Source organism: Hordeum vulgare, chromosome 5H (genome assembly GCF_904849725.1).
Source record: "Hordeum vulgare subsp. vulgare chromosome 5H, MorexV3_pseudomolecules_assembly, whole genome shotgun sequence".
NCBI lineage: Eukaryota > Viridiplantae > Streptophyta > Magnoliopsida > Poales > Poaceae > Hordeum > Hordeum vulgare.
This window is the reverse complement of record NC_058522.1, coordinates 566543686-566568099: the sequence shown is the minus strand read 5'-3', so window position 1 is coordinate 566568099 and position 24414 is coordinate 566543686. Positions and strand designations below refer to the sequence as shown.

At 43.6% G+C, this 24414-nt stretch overlaps 1 protein-coding gene across 1 annotated transcript; it reads left to right on the top strand.

Moving 5' to 3' along the window:
- Positions 1–19993: 19993 nt before the first annotated feature.
- LOC123397336 lies at positions 19994–23722 on the top strand. The gene is made up of 7 exons (XM_045091923.1): positions 19994–20167; positions 20847–20916; positions 21033–21116; positions 21182–21265; positions 22398–22576; positions 22803–23197; positions 23342–23722. The coding sequence occupies exons 1-7, from the start codon at positions 19994–19996 to the stop codon at positions 23697–23699; spliced, it is 1344 nt and encodes a 447-aa protein (XP_044947858.1). The 3' UTR covers positions 23700–23722.
- Positions 23723–24414: the final 692 nt, after the last annotated feature.

The window sequence follows — 24414 nt, the reverse complement described above, 5'->3', positions numbered from 1 at the left end:
TAAATGTTGAGAGTTCAATGCTCAAATCCAACATCCTTTGGCGTTCCTCCTCCTCCCCCTACCGTTCCCGCGAGCGCGCGCGCGCGCGGGGGGGGGGGGGGGGGGGGGGGGGGACCCTACCGCCCTCCTCCTTCTTCCTTCCCGCGCCTCCCTCCCCTCGCCGCCACCCCGATATGCCGGCGGGCAAAGCCCGGTCAGTTCGGACGCCGGTGGGATCTCCTCCTCTCCCCGCTCGATGCTGGATGGTGCGAGCTGCATGCGGCGGCTTGGAGTGGCTGAGGCGGTTGGGGGCGTGCCCCGATCTCGGCGGCGGCGGCTCTGGTCGCCAACACTTTTTTATCCTACAATACTCGAAGACAGAGTCGAAGTTGCCTGGTCGCCGACGCGTGTGGTGGACTGTTTGGCATTGTCCGAGCAGACCTCTGCACTCGTCTGCGGTGGAGGCTACATCAGTGGTCGTCGATGGTGAAGTTAGAGTCGCCCTCACGGAGGCGTGATGACGATGATGCCGGATTGCAACCTCAACGGAGCTCTTCCCCTTGGCGACGTGTGTGCATTCTTGTGTAGGTTGTCAGGTCACCCTATGTGCCTTGTTTTGGCGGGCGCATTGTGACGGTTTTAGCCCGGCTTTTCGTCTATTAACCGAACAACTCTCTTCGACCTTTTCTAATTGGACCGGGCTCTAAGGGACTGCGTTTCAAAAAAAAATCCAACATCCTTTGTACTTGATTTTAATTTTTTTTTATCTAGATGGTTATTCCCCACAAGGACCATAATGCTGACATATTCTAAGTTTGACCTCACATATTTGTTTGTCTCGATGTGTTGGGTGGTCTAATTTGTCTTATCTATATATAACAACACACGAGCATTGGTACTTAGCTAGCAAAATGATGGCAGTAATTTAAAGAGTCAACTAGAGTGGTTCGAAATAAAAAGGAAAGAGTGATTTGATCGAGGAAAAGCCAAATCCAAACTAGAAAATAAACGAATGTTGATGGAATTCTTGAATTAACGCCAACACATCCACGACAATATATCGAATGATAGGTCAAAGGTAGTAAGTGGGACAGAGTCAGACCAGGTCAAACTAATAATACGAAAAGTAGCATTTGCAAATTTAATTCAAAATGTTGTTGAGATTTATATTAGGGAATACTCTATTATTTTTGCAATTCTTTTGTGTAAAGTTACATTCATTTTTCCTGGAAAAGGTAAAAAAACAATAAATACAGAGTTAATACTATAGGGGACGTTATGTAGAACATAAATCTATCTTTTAGTTGTGTAAGAGCAAATATCCATGCACATCTACAACTTCTTCCTTTAGTTTTAGATTCCTAACCGCTATTGTTTTTTTGAAAGTTCTAACAGCTATTGTTGCAAGCAAAAGAACTGTCACTGCAGTGATTAAGAACTAGGACATGTTCATGTGACGGGAGTTCTTTGTCCATTTTGGGATCTCAATTCTTACCCACTATCAACCCATGGATGGACCTGAATATAAAAAGTGGTTTGTTTTGCAAAAATCTCAAATGGGTTTCCGGATCACATGATCCACTTTATTGCAATAATTTCCACCCATTCAAAAGTTCAATAAAATTATCTGAAAGATTCATCACTGTTTTCAGTTTTAAGTTCTACAACAATCACATGACCCTTTAAGAAAACTAACCCAAAAATTTAGTAGAAATGTATTATGTAAAAAGATTCATCATTGTTTCCATTTTCAAGTTCCGTGAGAACCTCGACAAATTTGTGAGCAATAGAAAAAACGTAAGTATTTATTCACAATATTAATATGTTATAATCTGATTCCCTTCTTTTTTTGTTACTGTCAGAAAAAATACAATGAAACTTTCCACAAAATCTTGTTTGTACAAAAAAGATCAGCAATTATGGACAAAAAATGATCAGCTCTTGACATACAACAAGTCGATGATAGACTAGACCAGGGGAATGCCATCACCTAAAGTCATAGGGATTTGTGCCCTGCCAGGTATTTATGTGAGTATATGTTGCTCCCTCTGATCAAACTTAGCAAACTTTGAGCAAGTTTATAGAGAAAGTTATCAATATCTAAAATATCAAACATATAAACATGAAAATATGTCTCATATTGTATCTAATGATGTTTAATTGGTATCTAAATGTGAATTTTCTCTCTACAAGTTTGGTCAAAGTTTGTATGATTGACTTTAGTAAAATCTATATGCACTACATTATGGAACGGAGGAAGTATAACCAAGACATATTTGTTATTTAGTGAGGTAGGACCCACTATTGTACCTCATTGGCCAGGATAAAGTCAAATCACATTCAAATGCATACTAGCAACATCCACCCATCTAGTTAATAAACAATTGTAGCCCTATCGAATGCAACATCGTCGCATTTGAATCTGAACCGATATACTACCAAGAAAGATTAAGAATGTTGTCTAAAGTTAACACTAAGAAAACACCATGTTCATATGAGAAAACTTACAAAAATACTAGAAGGTATTTTTTGGGTATTTTCCGAGTCAAAAACACACACAAAATTGGAACTTCCCAATTTGAAACATAATTGACCAATTTTGGATATTTGAATATTCTCCTAGACATTCACATGTTTGACAAATTTCAAGTTCGGTTTTATTTTGGGAAATTTTAATATACTTATACCGAGATAGTTTTAACACACTACTTCTGCTAAATTATGTCTCTTGTAAGTAAACCTAAGATTTTGATACTATCTATGGAGATTGTTTGAAAAAGCATTGAAGTCCACAAATTAAATCCAAAATCTAAACAGAAAACTGAGGATTCCATTATATTATTTGTAGGAAAATTCATGATACTAATTCCAAAATTATTATTTCTTCTAACAAAACTGAAATCGGGTGAGTACTAATTAATGTTGGGCCATGCATACAACTATATCTTTTTCCAAATGGAGGTAAAATATTTGTCTCATCGATTGGTAAACAGAATAGAATTTGAAACACATACAAAATACTGAAGAGAGAGGTAAATATTTGCCTCTTAATCAATTCAAGTCTCTCTTATCCTCATGCAACCAATGCTTCTCCAACTAGGTCTCTTTGGAGTGAGAGATAAATTTATACATATGCATCGACTATAACAGAGTATATATAAGGGTCTGGTTGGATGATGCCTAGTCTAGCCCCACCAAACTCTTAGCCTGCCAATATATTGCCGAGTGATTTGGCCGTGGTTGGGTTGTTGTAGACTCCTATCCAAACGTACCCTAAAGTTCAATGTATAACAGAGTATTGAAGTAGTTATTAAACAATCAAGTTTACTTTGAATTCTATGTGAAAGAAACCTCTGTAAAAGTCTTCGGTGTATATATTGGTGTGTTGCACACAACGCTTACATTTACGGTTAGTAGATTGTTTATAGTTTTGATGGAACAAAAGAAAATTTGGACCAAATCTCAGGTTGTTAGCTTGGACCACATGGGAGATATCGTCCAAGATACAAAAAAAGATTATTAGGTTGGGTAATTGGCCTATGGTCCAAGATAGGAGAAAAGGTTGGTAGGTTGGTTATTGTCATATTAGCTCAATGTGTGTATGATGGATTTAGCAAGCTCAATGTGTGTGCGATGGGTTTCGCTTAATGTGTACAACGGTGTGCTCGTTTTTTTTTTAGAAAAGGAGGCTATACCCCGGCCTCTGCATCTAGACGATGCATACAACCATTTTATTAATTATTCACAGAGACCATACAAAGTAATACATCAGTCAGCCTGAAGCCACCATCTAGACAACACATGTTGCTACTCCTATCCCTTGATGAAGGTGTGCTGAATATCCGGGCCAAATACCAAACAGATATCGCACCAAATCCTAACATCTATAGTCTGATGCTCCAGCCCAGCCACCACTGAGACTGGATCCCAAACTGGTCCGGCGCAGAGGCCGCCTCCACCATCTACCACCGTACCCTCTCCAGAGCTAGAACAAACGCATCATCCTTGCGAGGTCTGTCGTCGACGCCACCACAGTGCCAGACAGCGCCACCATCCTGCACGTGTCCGCCTACACGTGCTTGTTGACGAAGCACCGCAGCGCCATGCCGCCGGGCTACACCGTATGGCTCATGGTAGACCAAACACCGCTCCTCCTCTTGTCCCGTCCACCCAGCACGTACTGCAAAACGATGCCCTCATGAGGGAAATGACATCGAAGATGCCATCATCGTCCGACCGGTAGATCCAGATCTAAGGTTTCCCTCGGAGCATCACGAGTGTGGTGCCACAACCTGCAACAACGATGCCATGGGCTGGTAACGACGTCCTAGACGCCGCCATCGTCCGCCATGACCGAGGTTGGCGCGGTTTTCACCGGAAGTCGCGACCCCCCGATCTCGTGGCTGGATGGAACCGAGGGAGGCACGTCATGTAGACGAAGACCGCCGTCGGCATGCCGGCAGGGGCCTCTCCGCCCCACACCGATCCTCCTCGCGCCACCGGCTGAAGAAGTCCAAGCCGTGACGGATCTGGGCAGGAAATGCCAGATCCACATCCCTCGATGACCGCCCTTGCGCGCAGCCGCTGCCCTCGCCGGATGGAGCGCCTCCGCCGCCATCCAACCTGACCACGGCCGGCCATGAGGCTACGAACGCCGCCGCACATCAGGTCCGCCGCCCTAACCGCCGCCCCCATCTTCCCCGCGCGCGACGGCCCCTCCGCCTCGCTGGGGCTCCGCGGCACCACCCGCCCTGGCTCTAAGGCGCAGGGCCCGCCGCCACCGCGGCCCTTGCCGGCGGCAGCGGCGGCCGAGGAAGGAGGGAAGCGCTCTGGCGGCTAGGGCTTCGAGGTCTTCTAGCGTCGCCCGAGGGGAGGATATAGTTTTAAAACATCTACTAGAGGAGCAATAACTTAGCCACACATGTGTGGGACTGAAAGGTTGAGGGCCGCTGGAATGCTTGCTCGTACCAAAGTCGGACACTGGATGTTGTATGAGTGGCAGCTTTGATTTTTTTCGATGTGAAACACCGTGCATTTCATTAACTAGTGGGCGCGACTAAATCGCCAGCCACATCACCAATTACATCACCAGGTAAACCGGTTAGCCAAACACACTGGCTTTCGTGACTAATCTATCGCCATGCACTTTTTTTTTTTGAGAAGGAGGAAATGAGCCCCGTCCTCTACATCAATTCATGCATGAAGTAATACTCTCTCTGTTTCTAAACATAGGTCTTTTTAGAGATTGTACTAATGGACCACATACGAAGCAAAATAAATGAATCTACGTTCTAAAATATGTCTATGTACATCCGTATGTGTAGTCCTTTAATAAAATCTTTAAAACTACTTATATTTAGGAACGGAGGGAGTATTATTTAAAGTAGTTCAAAATAGTGTCTCACGTCCACAAAGCTCTGCAGCTTAACTAAATATGAAAACAAATATGATATGTAGAAAAAAAGCCACATCCAGCATACACTAGTGGGGACGGGGCCTTTAGCCCCGGCCCGTAAGGGGCTTTAGTCCCGGTTCACCAACCGGGACTAAAGGGGCGGGACTAAAGGCCTAACCTTTAGTCCCGGCCCTGTTCCAAGCCGGGACTAAAGATGCTCCACGTGGGCGCCTCGTAGCGCCCTCAGGGGCAGGCCCTTTAGTCCCGGTTCGTTACACGGACCGGGACTAAAGAGTTTCAGATTTTGTTTATTTTTGGTTTTTTTTTTGAATGAAATTATTTTTGGGTTTTTGGGTTTTAGGGTTTAGGTGTTCGGGAGATTAATGTGATGCCTCGTTTGATGTTCGGGAATTAGTTTTCATATAATTTAAATATAAATAATTATGCATATATATATATAAGATTAACTTATCTTACAAGCGAGCATGTATATACAATTATATGGAGATCTGAATTATCGGGACTAGAGCCCGTCTATTCGATTACATGGACGAACATCAGTAATGGCCCCTAGCTACACTAAATCGTCCTTTGTCATCTATAGCTTCCGTCCTCAGAAAGGTCGCAAGCTCCTCTGCAACAGCAATCGCGCGTTGCTCTGGTAGGACCTTCGTCCTCATGGCCGTGTACTATATAAGAAGAGGAGATGAATATGAATATCAATCATGATAACAAAGAATGACGGGTAAAAATAGAGGTGTGAATGTTCATTGCTTACGTCGAATCTGTGATCCTTGTGCTCAGAGGTAAACGTGCGAATGGTCTCGCAAACATAGTATCCGCATAGATGCGTTCCCCGTGGCTGCTGGTCGCACTTTACGAGAATAGAATATATATAATCAAAATAATAATCTAGCATCATAAATGTATTGAAAATAGAAGTATATCATACTACTACTTACCTGAGCCGCTCTAAAGGTCAGCTTCTCAGGCTCGATACCGGGAGTCACGCACTTGAACCGCTTCCAAACCCTGCCCGACAAGGATAATGATTTGCTAAGTTTTTCATTAATTGATATATCAGAAAATCATCGAAAGAGACTGATAGAGCGCAAGAATGATTGAAATTACCCTTGGAGCATGTCCTGCAGGCTTTGGAACTGTTCCAAGGGTCTCGATAATGGGTCGAAGGCATCAACTCTTCCCTTATCAATTTGAATGTCCAACAGAATCCAATGGAAGCTGCACATGTATATAATTATATATGTGTCAGTAACTTATCAATTACACTTATAAGTGAATGGACATAACAGAGTAAAGACCCTCACCTGAAGTTGTATGGAAACAGTATGTGGTCACAGAAATTTTGATCTGTTAGAAACCTTAGAAGGTTTTCCTCCGTCTCCTTGGGTTTATCAGTTAGCGTCGCTATATGTATTTTATCTGGGTCAATAAACCCAATATTTAGGATGTTCCTACTTTTACAATCCAGAATCTTCATTCTGCATAATAGAGTACAAGTTATATATAGATAATGAATTGAAATAACTAAACAAGTTATATGTAGACAACGAATTGAAAAACTTACATACAATAGCAACTCATAAGCGATTTGTCGAGGGCGTCGCCATTGTACATCTGGAAGAGCTCGTCAAAGTCGATATGGATTTCTTCGGGGTGGCCGTAGTACTCCCGTGGGACACTCACCACGATCATCGTTCTCCCATTCTTTGATTCACTTAAGTACCATGTATGCAAGTAACGCATATTTGTTGGGAGATCATCTTTGCTGACCAAAGGCGCTCCCATGACAAACTGTGGCTTAGGGGCTACCACAGCCTTGGGTAACCTGTCGTCTTGGGAAGCCAGAATGTCTTCAACCGGGATACCCCATTCAGCCGCCCACTTCTTTGCTAATTCCAAATCTTGCCCCTGCACCGGAGGGGGGACATTCTCGGTTAACACCCTGAGGGGTGGGATCGACTGTTTGGCATGTTGTCCAAGCTGAGGAACGTTTGATTTTTTCTTGCTTGTAGTTGAACTTGATTTGCTCCCACTTGCACTTGCACGTGATCTGCTCTTTTTCACTTCCTTCTGCAATGTGCGTGTATAGTCATCAGGCTTATGGTGTAAGTCATACTGTGATTGAAGGGTCGTGAAGTATTTTGCAAATGCTATTTGCTTCTCAGTGTATTCCGGGCGGGGCTCGGGTTCCTTCTTTTTCATCTGCGCATCATGATGTTCCTTTGCTATCCTGGCGTTTTCCTCGGGGGTACAATCATAAGGTCTGATAGGAAGATTAGCATGAGGTACCTTTGGGAGGGGCGACCGTTTGCGCTTTGGGGGCTCCGTCGCTTAGAAATCGTCGGCGGAGCGTTCTTGCTGGCACGCTTCCGCTTAGTATCCGGAGCGGGCGGCGGCGGAAACGGACGACCCAAGTCCGACGGCGGTGATCGAGATGGACTCGTGTTGTGCTGGCCGACGTCATGTGGAGGGCTTGGAGGTAATGGAGGTGTAGGTGACCTGCGACGACTCGGAGGCGGTGTTGTCCTTGGGGCCGAGCCTGGAAGCTTGATGTAGTTCTTGTCCCATAGGATGACTCCACCCAGTACTTCTCCGAGTGTCCTCTCATCTTCGGGTCCAGCTATGTCGAGCTCCATATCATGAAACCCCGCCATGATTTCATCCACCCCGACTTTAGCAAAGCCAGTTGGAATCTCACGGCCATGCCAGCGTGCATCAGGGCCAGAAGGTAAAGCTTGTCCGACGGCCACCTTCATGGATATGTTCTTGAATTTCTGATGGAGTTCACATGATGTTGACTCCTTGATTCCATCCACGGGGTAGCCGGGACCGCCCTCTATCATTCTTCGTGCATCGTCGGGCGGGGCCTCAGATTCAGCCACGCTACTTTTCCGCTTAGATGGGGCGCCGGTAATATCAAGTGCAGGATCTTCCTGGCGCGCTACTCCTCTAAGCTCATCAATCTGCTTCTGTTGCTCGTTAATCCTGGCAAGCAACTGGTTGAACTTGTCATTCTCCTCATCCTGCTGCCGCTTCTTTGCTCTCTCTCGGCTTCTGTAAGTGTCTTGGTCTCTGGCAAACCCAAGCCACCACGGGTAAGAAGGACCGAAGCCTCGCGTTCGTCCTCCATGTTCGTCATTGCCGAGGACCAGTGTGAGAAAATCTTTCTCTCTATCTGCAGTGAACTTTCTTTTTCCCTCCTTAATTTCTTTCACTATCCTTTTCCAATTCTCCCTGGGTATCCTAAGTCCGTCACTGCAGATGAGGTCCCCTGTTTCTTCGTCGTACGAACCACCATGCGCAAGGAACCAATTTCTTGCTCTCAATTCCCACTCATCACGGAGTGGTTCAGGTACGATGCCTTTAGCTAGCAGATCTTGCTCTTTCTTATCCCACTTTGGGATGGCAGTCTCATAGCCCCCTGGCCCCAGCTTGTGGTGATATTTCTTCTTGTCGGCATTTATCTTGTTCTTTTCTGATAATGCCTGGGCATCTTCTGACTCCTTGTACTCTTGAAATGCCTTCCAGTGATTCGCCTGCTTGGCTAGATACCCCTCGAATACTGGCACTTTCTTTGTCTTCAGATAGTTTTTCCATAGCTTCTTCTTCCAGCTACGGAACAGTTCGACCATCTTCTTTAGAGTCCACTGCTTGACTTTGGCCCTCAGTTTGTCTGCGGCGTCTTCATTCTCACATTCTGGCAGGTTGAAATGTGACATGAGATCATTCCAAAGATTATCTTTGTACCTTTCGGCGACATAGTCACTATCGGCTGCCCCTTTGCGCTTTTCCCACTCCCGAACGCTGATCGGGACGTGATCCCTAACGAGAACTCCGCATTGCTTCTTGGATGTGTCAGCAGCATTCTTAGGAAGCTTGGGTTCGCCCGTAGGCAATATCACCTCAAAGGTGTAATGCGTCCGTGCATCCAACTTTCTAGTCGGGCCTCGTTTCATAGCTTTGCTCGATGTGGAGGCCTAAGAGGGAGAAACATTCGTCAAATGAATGTATATGTATACAATATAGAGCTATCTCCAATATTTTTCACATATTACAAGTGATTGTCGAACTTCATATGTATACCTCGCCGGACTTTATTATTTCTTCACCGGCTTGTCCACCGGCTTCTCCATCAGTGGAGCTATCACCTTCTCCGTCATTGGACCTATCTCCTGCCCCATCGGCTTCATCTTCGTGTCGGTCGACCTCCGTTCCATATCCGGAGGGTTTTAGATATGACGACGGAGATTCAGCTGGTTCAACGTCGGGGCCATCTTGGATTATATCTTCGAGAAGTTCTTCCTCTTCGAGGTTCCTGATATGTGGATCCATAGTTCTGCAAAAAACGGACATTTGATTAACTAATAAACTAACAAACTATATAAGAGGGGTTGGAAACTTCGAAGTGTCGTTTTATATAGGAGAACCTTTAGTCCTGGGTCTTGGCTAGAACCTAAACTCTAAAATATGTCTAACAGATTCTCTTAACCTTTGTACCAAAAAAGAATTATTCTATCAGGAACTCCGTTCCAAAACAACTTTAGTCCCGGGTCGTGGCTCCACCCGGGACTCCTAGATTTCTGCATAGTATTCAAAGTAGGAGTACTTTTCCAATTTGAGCATTCAATAAGCAAAACCAAATCGTAAAATAAAGTAGTATTCAAATTAGCATGCATTCAATTATAAGCAAATACATCATCTCTTTTGTCCGTACATCGTCGAATATTATCACTAATACTCCTCGAATACTATCATACATATAGCATCACTGATACATCTAGAACCGTAGGGCCCGACGGGTATCGACACGGGCGGTGGACACCCAAAGAGAAGGAACCATCACAGGATCATAGCTCCAGTGAGATCCCCGAAGAACCTGCCACGTATGCTCGAACCTGCCCTCCAACGCAACCATGTAGCGACAGACATGCTCATCCTCCTCGCTGACACGGTGACGTACCACCTCCGCGGTGTCCGGAAGCCTCGGCACCCTCACTGGCCCACGCGACCGCCACCAAACAAGGATCGGGTCAATGACGGGCTGGCTCCTCACCAACCTACGCCCCCCGGAAGGTAGCACCTCCCAATACCAGCCGGGCGGAGCCCAGTCCCGGACAGGGCCCCTCTCATCAAGCAGGTGTCCTCCGCCGAGTCGACGACGAGGATGCGGGATAGACATCGTAAAATGAACTAAAAAAAATAAACTAGTTCTACTAATTTTCTTGCTAAAAATAAACTATTAACACTTAAGCATATACAATAGCAAAATTAAACTATTAACACTTAAGCATATACAATAGCAAAATTTGCTATTAAGCAATAATCTAAGAAACACTATTAACACTTAAGCATATACACTATACAATAGCAAAATTAAATGACAAAAAAATATTTCTTCTTCTTGTAACCCTAAACTAATTTTTCCTCTTCTTCTATTTCTCCTCTTGTTCTACTTCTTCTTCTACTTCTACTTCTCCTCTTCTTCTACTACTTCTCCTCTTCTCTTCTTCTACTTCTCCTCTCCTCCTCTTCTAATTTTTTCTCTTCTTCTACTTCTCCTCTTCTTCTATTTTTCCTCTTCTTCTCCTCTCCTCCTCTTCTTATTCTCCTTTTTCTTATTTTCTTCTCCTCCTCTTCTTATTTTCCTTTTTTCATAATTCTAAATATTACTAACCCTAATAATCTAGCACAAACCTAATAACAATAGGAATTAAATGACAAAAAAAATCCTTTTCTTCTTTTCTTCCCTTTTTCTTCTTTTCTTCTCCTTTTTCTTCCTTTCTTCTCCTTTTTCTTCCTTTCTTCTCTTTTTCTTCTTTTCTTCTCCTTTTTCTTCTTTTCTTCTCATTTTTCTTCTTTTCTTCTCCTTTTTCTTCTTTTCTTCTCCTTCCCTTTTTCTTCTTTTCTTCTCCTTTTTCTTCCTTTCTTCTCCTTTTTCTTCCTTTCTTCTCCTTTTTCTTCTTTTATTCTACTGGCCGGAGTGTTGGGGAGGAGGGGGCGGGGGGCTTACCGGCCGGAGGTGTCGACGGCGCGCGGCGAGCAGGACGGCGGCGCGCGGCGAGGAGGACGACGGCAACGGCGAGGAGGACGGCAGGCGGCGGCGAGGGGGACGGCGGGCAGCTTGACGGCGTCGTCGAGGTCGTCGGTGTGCCGCGCCGGGCAGGAGAACGAGAGGAAGAAGAAGAGAAACGAACGATTTGGGTTGGAATTTTTCTAACTCCCGCTTATATAGGTGGATCTTTAGTCCCGGTTCGTGGCTCGAACGAGGACTAAAGACCCCCTTTAGTCCCGGGTGGAGCCATGACCCGGGACTAAAGGCCTCTTTTTGGGCAGACCAGAAGGCGGGAAGCAGGGGCCTTTAGTCCCGGTGCGGAGCTCCAACCGGGACTAAAGGGGGTCTTTAGTCCCGGTTGGAGTCACGCACCGGGACTAAAGCCCCTCCTCGGCTGCACGATAAGTTTAGTCCCACCTCGCTCAGCGAGGGGGACTAACACTTGTTTATAAGCCCCGTCGCAGCTACTCCATCGAGCTCCTCTCTAAACCAGGCTTACGGGCTTAAACTAACTGTAAAAAAAATTGAAATTATATTTGAAATTGTAGAGAAAATTAAACCTGAATTCAAAGTGAGGTCACTTTGAATTTAGGTTTAATTTTCTTTACAAATTCTCATATAGTTTCAATTTTTTTCTATTTTCAATTAAAACTATGTTTTATTAAAATTCTTTTTGCATATTTGAGAATTTGACAAACTATGATAATGAAAAGTGTTTGAAATTGAATAAATAATTCAAAACTATTTTCTATTTTCAAAAGTAATTATTTTGACTATCCAAACTATTAACTATTTTGTTATTTTCAATTAAAAACTATGTTTATTAAAATTCTTTTTGCATATTTGAGAATTTGACAAAAACTATGATAATGAAAAGTGTTTGAAATAGAATAAATAATTATTTTGACTATCCAAACTATTAACTATTTTGTTATTTTCAATTAAAAACTATGTTTATTAAAATTGTTTTTGCATATTTGAGAATTTGACAAAACTATGATAATGAAAAGTGTTTGAAATTGAATAAATAATGCAAAACTATTTTCTATTTCAAAAGTAATTATTTTGACTATCCAAACTATTAACTATTTTGTTATTTTCAATTAAAAACTATGTTTATTAAAATTCTTTTTGCATATTTGAGAATTTGACAAAACTATGATAATGAAAAGTGTTTGAAATTGAATAAATAATGCAAAACTATTTTCTATTTTCAAAAGTAATTATTTTGACTATCCAAACTATTAATTTTTTTTGAGCTAGTTGACCCTGAAATTGAAAAGCACTACAAATGAACTCTGAAAATGTTGAAAGTTGGCATGCTATCATCATTTCACCCACATAGCATGTGTTAAAAAGTTGAGAGGGCTACGACAAAAACTGGATGCACTTCGTGTACAAAACGGACAATCTCTCTCAAAGTATCAGGGTTTCGAACAGAACTCATCTCTTACAAAGGGATTTCATTTTTTTGAACTTATTTGAACTCCATACTTTTTGTGTGTTCAAAATGCACCATTCAAAGGCACATCACAAATTTTCAACAATTTCTGACTTCATTTGATATTCTTCGTGCATTTACTTATTTTTTTTGAGCTAGTTGACCCTGAAATTGAAAAGCACTACAAATGAACTCTGAAAATGTTGAAAGTTGGCATGCTATCATAATTTCACCCACATAGCATGTGTTAAAAAGTTGAGAGGGCTACGACAAAAACTGGATGCACTTCGTGTACAAAACGGACAATCTCTCTCGAAGTATGAGCGTTTCGAACGAGAACTCATCTCTTACAAAGGGATTTCATTTTTTTGAACTTATTTGAACTCCATACTTTTTGTGTGTTCAAAATGCACCAAATAAAAGGCACATCACAAAATTTCAACAATTTCTGACTTCATTTTGTATTCTTCGTGCATTTACTTATTTTTTTTGAGCTAGTTGACCCTGAAATTGAAAAGCACTACAAATGAACTCTGAAAATGTTGAAAGTTGGCATGCTATCATCATTTCACCCACATAGCATGTGTTAAAAAGTTGAGAGGGTTACGACAAAAACTGGATGCACTTCGTGTACAAAACGGACAATCTCTCTCGAACTATGAGCGTTTCGAACGAGAACACATCTCTTACAAAGGGATTTCATTTTTTTGAACTTATTTGAACTCCATACTTTTTGTGTGTTAAAAATGCACCATTCAAAGGCACATCACAAAATTTCAACAATTTCTGACTTCATTTGGTATTCTTCGTGCATTTACATATTTTTTTGAGCTAGTTGACCCTGAAATTGAAAAGCACTACAAATGAACTCTGAAAATGTTGAAAGTTGGCATGCTATCATAATTTCACCCACATAGCATGTGTTAAAAAGTTGAGAGGGCTACGACAAAAACTGGATGCACTTCGTGTACAAAACGGACAATCTCTCTCGAAGTATCAGCGTTTCGAACGAGAACTCATCTCTTACAAAGGGATTTCATTTTTTTGAACTTATTTGAACTCCATACTTTTTGTGTGTTCAAAATGCACCATTCAAAGGCACATCACAAAACTTTTTGTATTACATTATTGCACCAATATTCCTATCTATTATTTCCGTTTTCTTCTGGGTCGTAGCCATGGAGAATCTTCATCATTCAGTAGGATGTTTGCGTTAGTTTTCAATTTGAAGGGCAATTTCATGAAACTTATTATAATCTTCTGACATGTCTGTCTTGTCATCTACTCCCACGATGTTTCTTTTCCCTGAAAGAACTATGTGGCGTTTTGGCTCATCGGACGATATCTTCTTTTGCTGATTTCTTTTTCTCGTTTTTGTAGACATGTCCTTCACATAGAAAACCTGAGCGACATCATTGGCTAGGACAAATGGTTCGTCCATGTACGCAAGATTGTTGAGATCCACTGTTGTCATGTCGTACTTTTGGTCTACAACTACCCCGCCTCCTGTCAGCTTCACCCATTTGCACCGAAACAAAGGGATCTTAAAAGTAGGTCCATAGTCAAGTTCCCATATCTCCTCTATGTACCCGTAATATGTTTCCAAACAGTGCCCATTCTCGTCTGTTGCATCAAAACGGACACCACTATTTTGGTTGGTGCTCTTTTTATCTTGGGCAACCGTGTAAAATGTATTCCCATTTATCTCATACCCTTGGAAAGTACATATAGTCGAAGATGGTGGCCTGGCCAAACAGTACAACTGATCTCCAACGGTGTCGTCATTCATGAGATGTGTCTGCAACCAACTGCCGAAAGTCTTCTCGTGTTCCCCTTTAATCCAAGAGTCAGCCTTCCCCGGGTTTTCGGAGCGTAGAATATTCTTGTGTCTCACGATATACGGAGCCACCATGGTGGAATTGTGTAGAACTGTGTAGTGTGCTTGAGAGAAAGAATGCCCGTCCATACATACTTTTGCTTTCCTTCCTAGTGTGCCTTTTCCTGTCAGCCTACCCTCATACCAAGATTCAGGAACACCAATCGGCTTAAGGTCAGGAAGAAAGTCCACACAAAACTCAATGACCTCCTCTGTTCCATAGCCCTTGGAGATGCTTCCTTCTGGCCTAGCACGGTTACAAACATATTTCTTTAAGACTCCCATGAACCTCTCGAAGGGGAACATATTGTGTAGAAACACAGGACCGAGAATTCTAATCTCTTCGACTAGGTGAACTAGGAGGTGTGTCATTATATTGAAGAAGGATGGTGGGAACAACAACTCAAAGCTGACCAGACATTGGACCACATCAATCTGTAACCCTGATAGACTTTCTCGATCGATTACCTTCTGAGAAATTGCATTGAGGAATGCACATACCTTCACAATTGCCAGGCGAACATTTTCCGGTAGAATTCCCCTCAATGCAACCGGAAGCAATTGCGTCATAAGCACGTGGCAGTCATGAGACTTTAGGTTTTGGAATTTTTTGTCTTTCATATTTACGATTCCCTTTATATTCGACGAGAAGCCAGTCGGGACCTTGATACTGAAAAGGACTTCAAAGAAGATTTCCTTCTCTTCCTTAGTAAGAGCGTAGCTGGCACGCCCTTGAAACTGCTCTGGATGCATGCCATCTCTTCCTTTATGACGTTCCTGGTCCTCCCGTGCTTCCGGTGTATCTTTTGACTTCCCATACAAGCCCAGGAAGCCTAGAATATTCACGCAGAGATTCTTCGTCAGGTGCATCACGTCGATTTCCGAGCGGACCTCATGGACTTCCCAGTAGGGTAGCTCCCAAAATATAGATTTCTTCTTCCACATGGGTACGCGCTTATCAGGGCCGTTAGGAACAGGTTGGCTGCCAGGACCCTTTCCAAAGATTACTTTTAAATCTTTGACCATATCAAATACTTCAGCACCAGTACGGATGACATGCTTCCCCCGGGGTTCTGCCTTGCCATTGAAATGCTTGCCTTTTTTCTTTAAGTGATGCTTGGGCGGAAGAAAACAACGATTGTATGGATACACATTCTTCCTACATTTGTCCAGATATATACTTTCTGTCTGATCCAAACAGTGCGTGCATGCATTGTATCCCTTGTTTGACTGTCCTGAAATGTTACTAAGAGAAGGCCAATCATTGATGGTTACGAAAAGCAACGCTCGAAGGTCAAATTCCTCTTGTTTGTGCTCGTCCCACACACGTACACCTGGTTCGGCTCACAGCTGTAAAAGTTCATCAACTAATGGCCTTAGGTACACATCAATATCGTTACCGGGTTTCTTTGGACCTTGGATAAGCACTGGCATCATAATGAACTTCCGCTTCATGCACAACCAAGGAGGAAGGTTGTAGATACATAGAGTAACGGGCCAGGTGCTGTGACTGCAACTCTGCTCCCCAAAAGGATTCATGCCATCTGTACTCAGACCTAACCATAAGTTCCTCGCGTCAGGTGCAAATCTCGGGAACTCTCTCTCGATTTTTCTCCACTGCCGACCATCAGCGGTGTGCCTCAACTTATCATCTTTCATACGATCTTCCATGTGCCATCGCAACAACTTCGCATGATCTTTATTTCTGAACAGACGTTTCAACCGTGGTATTATAGGAGCATACCACATCGCCTTGGCAGAAACCCTCTTCCTAGGTGGCTCGCCCTCAATATCACCAGGGTCATCTTTTCTGATCTTATACGCAATGCAGTGCATACCGGGCATTTATCCATATTCTCGTACTTCTCAACGCGGTAGATGTTGCAGTCATTAGGGCATGCATGTATCTTCTGCACGTCTAATCCTAGAGGGCAGACAAGCTTCTTTGCTTCGTACGTGCTGGCGGGCAATTCGTTCTTTCTTGGAAGCATCTTCTTCATTAGTACCAGCAACTTTTAGAATGACGAGTCAGTCACACCGGTCTCTGCCTTCCACTTCAGCAATTCCAGTGTGCTACCCAGCTTCTTCTGGCCATCTTCACAAGTTGGGTACAACAATTTTTTGTGGTCCTATAACATCTGCTCGAACTGCAACCTCTCCTTTTCTGTGTCGCAACCTCGCCGTGCATCAGAAATGACCCGGCCAAGATCATCAGCGGGCTCATCTGGTTCCCGTTATTCATCCTGATCTTCTTCTTCATTGTCTTCCATTACGGTATCAGCATACTCAGGGAACATAGATCGGTAGTTGTCATCATCGTTCTCTTCTTCTTCATCGTTGTCTTCCATTATAACCCCTCTTTCTCCGTGCTTGGTCCAAACATTATAGCCCGACATAAAACCGGACCGAAGTAGGTGGCTCTGAATGACTCTTGAGGAAGTGTAATCGTTCTCATTCCGACATTCAACACATGGACAAAACATATAGCCACCATCATGCTTGTTCGCATCGGCTGCATCTCGAAAAGAATGCACGCCTTCTCTGTAAGCGGTTGTGCGTCGATCACCGTACATCCATGGATGGCTCATCTGTGTTATACGACAGTATATCAAATACAATCACGATCCTAAAAATTAGTACCGCACGTCTAAACGAGGAAATATAGTTGCTAACCTTATAGAATAAGTAGAAATAAAGAGGAAGAGGTTTAAGCGTGGCTCGGACATCTCATATCGTAGTTGTGTTCGGTGAACTGAAGTGGCATCGCTCTAACACACATTTCAACAAACACCTCTAGTGCATCCAAAAAAAATGGAGAGCTAGCACACACCCACACTCTTCCATCCAAGAAAAATGCAAAGAAGAGGGGAGAGGGGGGCTGTGCTATATATAGGCAGAGGACTTTAGTCCCGGTTTGAGACACAAACCGGGACTAAAGGTGGCGCACATGCGGGCTGCCCACCGCGTAGCCCTTTAGTCCCGGTTTGGGACACGAACCGGGACTAAAGCCTCGAGGGAGGCATTGAGAATTGGGGCGACGTGGCCGGGACTTTAGTTCCGGCCCAGAGGCAGGCCGGGACTAAAGGGTCCCGGCCAAAGGCCCGTTTTGCACTAGTGATAGCTAAAAGTAGACTACGATGCCTATACACCTAGCCTATTAGTAGCATGCCATCCAAATCGGTTGAAGATAACCCGTGCGACCATCTTTCATCGGTTGCACCCAATATCCATAAGCTCTCTGGAGGCCGCATGACTAACGACCACGTACAGATCCAAGACGTCGCTCGGAAGATAACATGTAAAAAGTTGTTGAAGTTCTTGCCATTAAAAATCATGTCGTTCCTGGTATTCCATATAGCCCAAAATAACGCGCAAATCCCAATCCTGATAAGTTTCACTATTTCAACGTCCCCTTCATTGAGCCAAGTTGTAAATAGTGAGTTAATACATATAGGTGGGGGTAACGTTAAAAGCGGTATGAATGGTGCGTCATAGTAGTTTTGCAAGTGGGCAATCAAGAATGAGGTGTCTTATTGTTTCATTCTGCTCACAATAGCAACAATTCGACCTGCCTCTCCATCTTCATTTTATTAAGTTATCTTTGGTTAATACCACACCTTTGTGTATAAACCACATACATTTTTTAATCCCGAGCGGCACTTTGATATTTTAAATATGTAATGATCTGGATAAAGGTCCGGTGTTTATGAGTTTCGCGTACATGAACTTTACTGAGAATACCCCATTAGCAGCCAATATCCAACGAACACTATCTGTCTGGTCAGTTAACTGTACCTGCATAAGTCTTCTTACCAGATGCAACCATGCATTCCAGCGTGCTCCCACTAAAGCTCGCCTGAACTGTATGTTAAGAGGTACCGATTGTAGTAGCGAGATCACATATATAGTCCTCCTTACGTTGTGCAATATTATAGAGCATGGGGTATTGTAGTGCTAAAGGTGTGTCTCCAAGCCAAGTATCCTCCCAGAATCTTGTTGAGCCACCATCACCCACTACAAACTTCACCCGCTGGAAAAAGGTCACCTTTATCTTCATTAACCCTTTCAAGAAAGGTGAGTCATTTGGTCTAGTTGTAACCTGGGTTAAAGTTTTTGAATGTAGGTATTTATTTTTAAGAATGTAGGCATGCACATTACAATCACATGAAGATAATTAAAAGTAACTTTGTAGTCGATGAAACACATTCACAGAAGAAACTTTATCTCCCTTGTGGAGCACACTGCTTGGAATAGGGGCAGACAGCCCGTGTTGAAAATCACACGCCCCATACCGAAACTCACCGCCATGTGTATAGCTTTCATGAGAGACAATGCTTTAGCATCGATCGCTTCGCTAATACTCCCTTGTTTCTAAATATAAGACATTTTAAATTTTTTACTATAGACTACATACGAAACAAAATGAGTGAACCTATACTTTAGAATATGTCTATATACATCCATATGTGGTTTATAGTCAAATCTTTAAAATGTCTTATATTTAAAAACAGAAAGAGTACTTGACAATTTGCCGGCAGATGCAAAAGTTACCTCACCAACAGAATCCCTAGCGATACAGCCCCATGCACGCATATTAGTCTCACTGAGAAAACAAAAGCAGACTGAAAGCAAGAAACGAAGGACCCGAAGCTCTAGCTAAGAGGAGCCACTTGAGAAAGGTATCATCCTGTAGCCTTCCCATCGTCGGCTTCGCAAGGTCCAGCTAATTCCAACAGCATCTCAACCTTTGGCTGGCAAGACGAGGGATCTGAAGGATCCAACAAAATGAATTCTTCTTACCATTCTACCTCGTCGTCATCCAATGCATCCAACATTCAAATGCCAACCGACGACTTTCCCATCAATATTAGGTAAGTTCTATCAATTGTTGTTTCATACCACTTGTCCTTGTTCTCATTGATTTGTTCTATTTTGACAAGAGCTAAGGCAGTGTTGAAGGAAATGTCGGGATCCACTTCTACGGCCAATACTGATGTAGATATGGTGGCTTCAGCCACCAAGGAAACTGCGACAGAGGACCCGGCTTTGGACGACCCGGGTTTCACTAACCCAAATGTCTTAGAGCCTGCCGTTGATGAGGTTGAGGAGAGAGACCCGGCTTTGGGAAAACCGGCTTCTCCTGTGATATACCAAGCCCAAGATAATGAAGTCCAATTCCTTTCTGAATAATAGAACACACCTCCCAGTACCCCCAACGTCCTAGCCATGTTGAATGCTAAGGTGAAGCCGACTTTGCATCAAGAGCTAGCTTCTGAGCCACATATGGAACTCTTAGAGGAGATGAGCATTGCAAATCTTCAGCAAGAATATGAGGCCATGGTCGGTGAAAATAGAGAGCGTGAAGGTGGACTAGTGGCTCTTATGAGGAGAAATCATGAGGTACATTCATTTCTTTATACTCCCTTCGTTTCAAAATATAAGACCTTTTAGATATTTAATTAAAAGACTACATACGAAGCAGAATGAGTGAATCTATACTTTAAAATATGTCTATGTACATTCGTATGTAATTCATAATGTAATCTCTAAAAGGTCTTATATTTAAGAACGGAGGGAGTACCATATTACCTGTAGCCCCCAAGCTCTCTGAGTTGATCACATCGTGATGACTTGGTGCTACATATTAACTGTGAAGCCCCCAAGTGCGAGGTTGCATGCCTGCACTAGTTCGGGACTTTTTGCTTAGTCTTGTAGGTTTGTGGCTTCAAACTATGTAGCCCTCAAGTGCCAGGTTGCCTTACCCGCGGCAACCTAGGACTTACCGTTTTTACAAGCAAGCTTGAAATATCATAGCCCTCAAGTGTCAGGTTGTCTTGCTTGCAATGACCTTGGACTCATTGTTCGTATTTGAAAATGTGTTCTTCCAAATTGACATGTTGTAGCCCCCAAACGTCGGGTTGTTGTTCTCATAGCAGCTCGTAGCTTTTCCTTTGTAATTTTGATGACAGTTTTGCAAGAAAAAACTTTGAACATATGTAGGCCCCAAGCGCCGGGTTGGCTTTCCCGCGATGACCCGGGGTTCTCTATTGTGAACTAACTTTCAGATTTGTACTTGTAGAAATATGCAGCCCAGGCAGGGCAAGAGATTGCCAAGCTAAAGGAGCCGCTTGCTGCTGAAGCCGGAAAACGTTAGAAGGCTGAGCAACAGGCTCGATCGTGAGTTCCAAGAATCTGCCCGCAAGTTGCTCATGATTTTGAAAGTGCAAACTCGGAATTCTTAGAACATGGGGAAGTTTGGACTCAGCGAGCAGAGACCCGGAGAAGAAACTCAGTGCTATTGAAGGAGAGTTTCCAGATCTTAAGGGCCTTCTGAACAAGATCATGGGTGGTAAGTTGCTCCTTTGCACATGAACTCTGACGCTTGCATGCTCTGCTAAGTCTTTCTTTCCACAGGTAAACGTAATGAACTCAACCGGGAGACTCCTGTCAAGAAACTGCAAGCTTTGTATGCGCTAACACGTCAGTTGTACATTGGAGGTGCATAGGCTATCAAGACTGTTCGAGACTAGAGCCAGCCGCCACAAAGGCTGAGTGAGATGTTGAAGGAACTTTCAACTGTGCTGGAATGGATCCAGGAACTGAAGCCATCTGCTTGCCGCAAAGGAGCTATGCGTGTTATGGCTTTGGCAAAAGCTTATCATCCAGAGATGAAGTCGGGTCTGCTTGCTAGCGGGTTCCCTCAGTATAATGTTGAAAACTCTGTGTTTAAGGAAGCCGACTTTTATCAGGGTGAATAAGGAGACCCAGAGTTTCGTCACCACCATTGTAGCTTCTCTGGACTTATCCAAGTTTCAACATAGGTATGATGCTCGTAACGTGCGCGTTGAGCCGTCAAATCCTCAAACAATTAATCTTGTGACTAAGAGCATGGTTAATAGTACAGCCAGCTGCTGGCTATATGATGTCGACACGTCATCTACAGCCAAAATTATAACCCGCAAGTGCAATAGGTAGATGTAAATGAGTACTACTTTATTGATACAAGTCCTACCATCCTCTCTCACAAAGTGTCTAGAAGCACGTGTTACAGCCGGCTGTTAGTTTGTAGCTCGCATCTCTTTTCTCTCTTCTTCTCCCTCTTCCAACTCATCACAAATATATTATTTTAAGTCTTACAACCCGCCTACGTCATCCTTTTGTACTTGCTCTAAGAGCAAGTACAACAGAGCTGAATCAGCTGGCTATAAGAAATAAACTAATATATTTTTGTTTAGTTAGAGGAAAGCAAAAAGGAGAGAGAAGGTAAGCGGGCTCTTAACTGAGAACCAGCTATAACACGTGCTCCTAGGCCTTTTGTGAGTATGAAAGGTGGACCATATAATAAAAAAAGTAATACACTTTTACGATGTACATGTTGGCTATAAGATGGGCTATAGATGACGACAATGGCTTATAGCCAGCAGCTGGCTATACTATTGTGCTTGCTCTAAGTATCAAAGTGTGACTTCTCCAACCCGATCCGCACCACCGAACTCTAGTACACCATCAATCCCGGCTCCTCCTAGATCGAACATTCAAGGTGAGAATGGTGATGGGTGGCGGGTTGAGGAGTTGGCTTTAATCCTTTGACAAAATGACCAAGTGACTGAAGCTGATGCTGATGATGCAGAAATCGGTCAGAAAGATGCTGATGGAGCCGGCAAAGATGAAGCCCCCAAGACCAAGGATGATGGGCAGGAGAAGCCAGCTGAGAAGAAGGGCGACGACCCGGCTTTATCCATCGCAGAAAAGAGTAAGGACTCAGCTTCAACCAAAAGGCCAAGGAGAGATGATGCGGCGCCGCCGCCGGCCAGGAGAAGTCTTTGGGGTCCCGAACTCGCTTTTTTCCCTTTCCCTCTCTTTCTGGTTCTCGTCTCGAAACATTGTATTTTCGTTATGAAAGTAATGGAAAGGGGAGAAAGCCCGGTTCGAAAAAAAGAGAAGTCTTTGGGCCGGCCGCCTTTATAAAGCATACAGTGTGTTTTGCCCTAAAGAAAAGATGAGGCCCATATACCGTCTATAAATTGGTTTTCAGGACCCCGACGTCCCCGGTCCTAGGAGATCGATCTATCTCACAAAAAAAATGGAAAACAAGATTGACCTATCATTATCGATGGACGATGCGCCGCCGCTGGCCAGGGACTGGTCGCTGCTGCCCTTTGACGCTCTCTCTTCGATCTTCACCCGGGCCGGCGCCGTCGAAGTCCTCATGGGCGCCGGTCTCGTGTGCCGCTCGTGGCTCGAGGCCGCGAAGCTGCCGGACGTGTGGCGAGCCATCGACATGGACAAGCACGAGGTCTTGTTCCTGAAGGACGATGCTGTCCTGCGCGCGATGGCGAAGGCCGCCGTGCACCGTTCCGGCGGACAGCTCAGGGTGTTCGCCGGGAAGCACTTTGTCACCGATGAGCTCATCAAGTCTATCCTAGAAAGGTGTTGTTTTTTTCTTTCATTGTTATACTTATTAGTATTTCTTCTCGAAATTTTGTTAACTACAAATTACTACACTTCATGCTAAAACAATATTTCCACATTCAGTATATACCACTAAAACGTACATCGCCCTACTGTTTGCAGCTCGCCCTTACTTAGAACCCTTCGGCTTGTATCCTGCCACAACGTCTTCAGCAAACATATCGCCAGTGCTATGAAACAATCGCCTCTGCTGGAGCTGCGTTCCCTTGAACTTGGCAACACTGACATCACCCTCGAAGACCTGACCACCGTCCTCGAGGGCTGCCGTGTTCTGGAGGTTCTTTCAGTGTGCGATTGTTTCGAGATCGACGACGAGGAGGAGCGTGCCCTGCGGGCAAAATTCGCCAGGATCAAAACCATGACGCTCGAATGGGATGATGACGATTGCTGCAACTGTTCTTGTTATTACGGGTACTCCGACAATTCGAGCACTCCAGACTGTGAAGATGAGAGGACATAGTGTGCAATGTGATCTGTGATCATCCGAGCAAATCGTGATCTTCACGACCGGTTTTCCTTAGTCAGCGTCGTGCTCCATTGTCTGTCAGTTCTGGCTTGTACCTCTCCCCCCTTCAGGATGCAGTTTAATGTCTTTGCCTCTAGCCTTATATCGAAGGAGTGGTCACTTAATATGCTTCTTGAGAGAAAAACAGTTTGAATTGAGTTCAACGATGAAAGCAATACTTGTGTTTATTTTGGACTAGGTGAGTTTTTGTTGGTGCTTAGGGGGATTTATTTTATTCTCACTTCATCCGCGTAGAGAGTATTTAGTTACTCTTGTAAGTGAAAATAAGTGATCCATCAATAGTACTCACTCCGTAAGAAAATATAAAAGCGTTTAGATCATTAAAATAATGATCTAATTGCTCTTATATTTCTTTATGGAGGGAGTATAGTCCTATTCATCACATGAATTAGCAAGGTATTTATAATGAATTGGTAACTATAAACCACATGTTCTGGAAGCAAATTCCTTGACGCCCCGTTTGGATGTAGCTAGATACTCAAGGCTAGAATTCGTATTTGGCATTGGCAACTCCTGAATCAGCAAGGTATTTATAGTGGGTGAACTGAACATGTATGGAGGAGGCGTTTCAGAGTGCACTGTTCGTCAGCCCTTGTAAATAAAACCTGAAGATATACCTGATCGAGTGCCCCGCTATGTATGTTCAATT

Coding starts and splice junctions, on each gene's coding strand:
- LOC123397336 (XM_045091923.1), top strand. CDS start 19,994: ATGTTGAATGCTAAGGTGAAGCCGACTTTGCATCAAGAGCTAGCTTCT. Junction 20,168..20,846: donor TTATGAGGAGAAATCATGAG/GTACATTCATTT, acceptor TTGTACTTGTAG/AAATATGCAGCCCAGGCAGG. Junction 21,117..21,181: donor TCTGAACAAGATCATGGGTG/GTAAGTTGCTCC, acceptor TTCTTTCCACAG/GTAAACGTAATGAACTCAAC.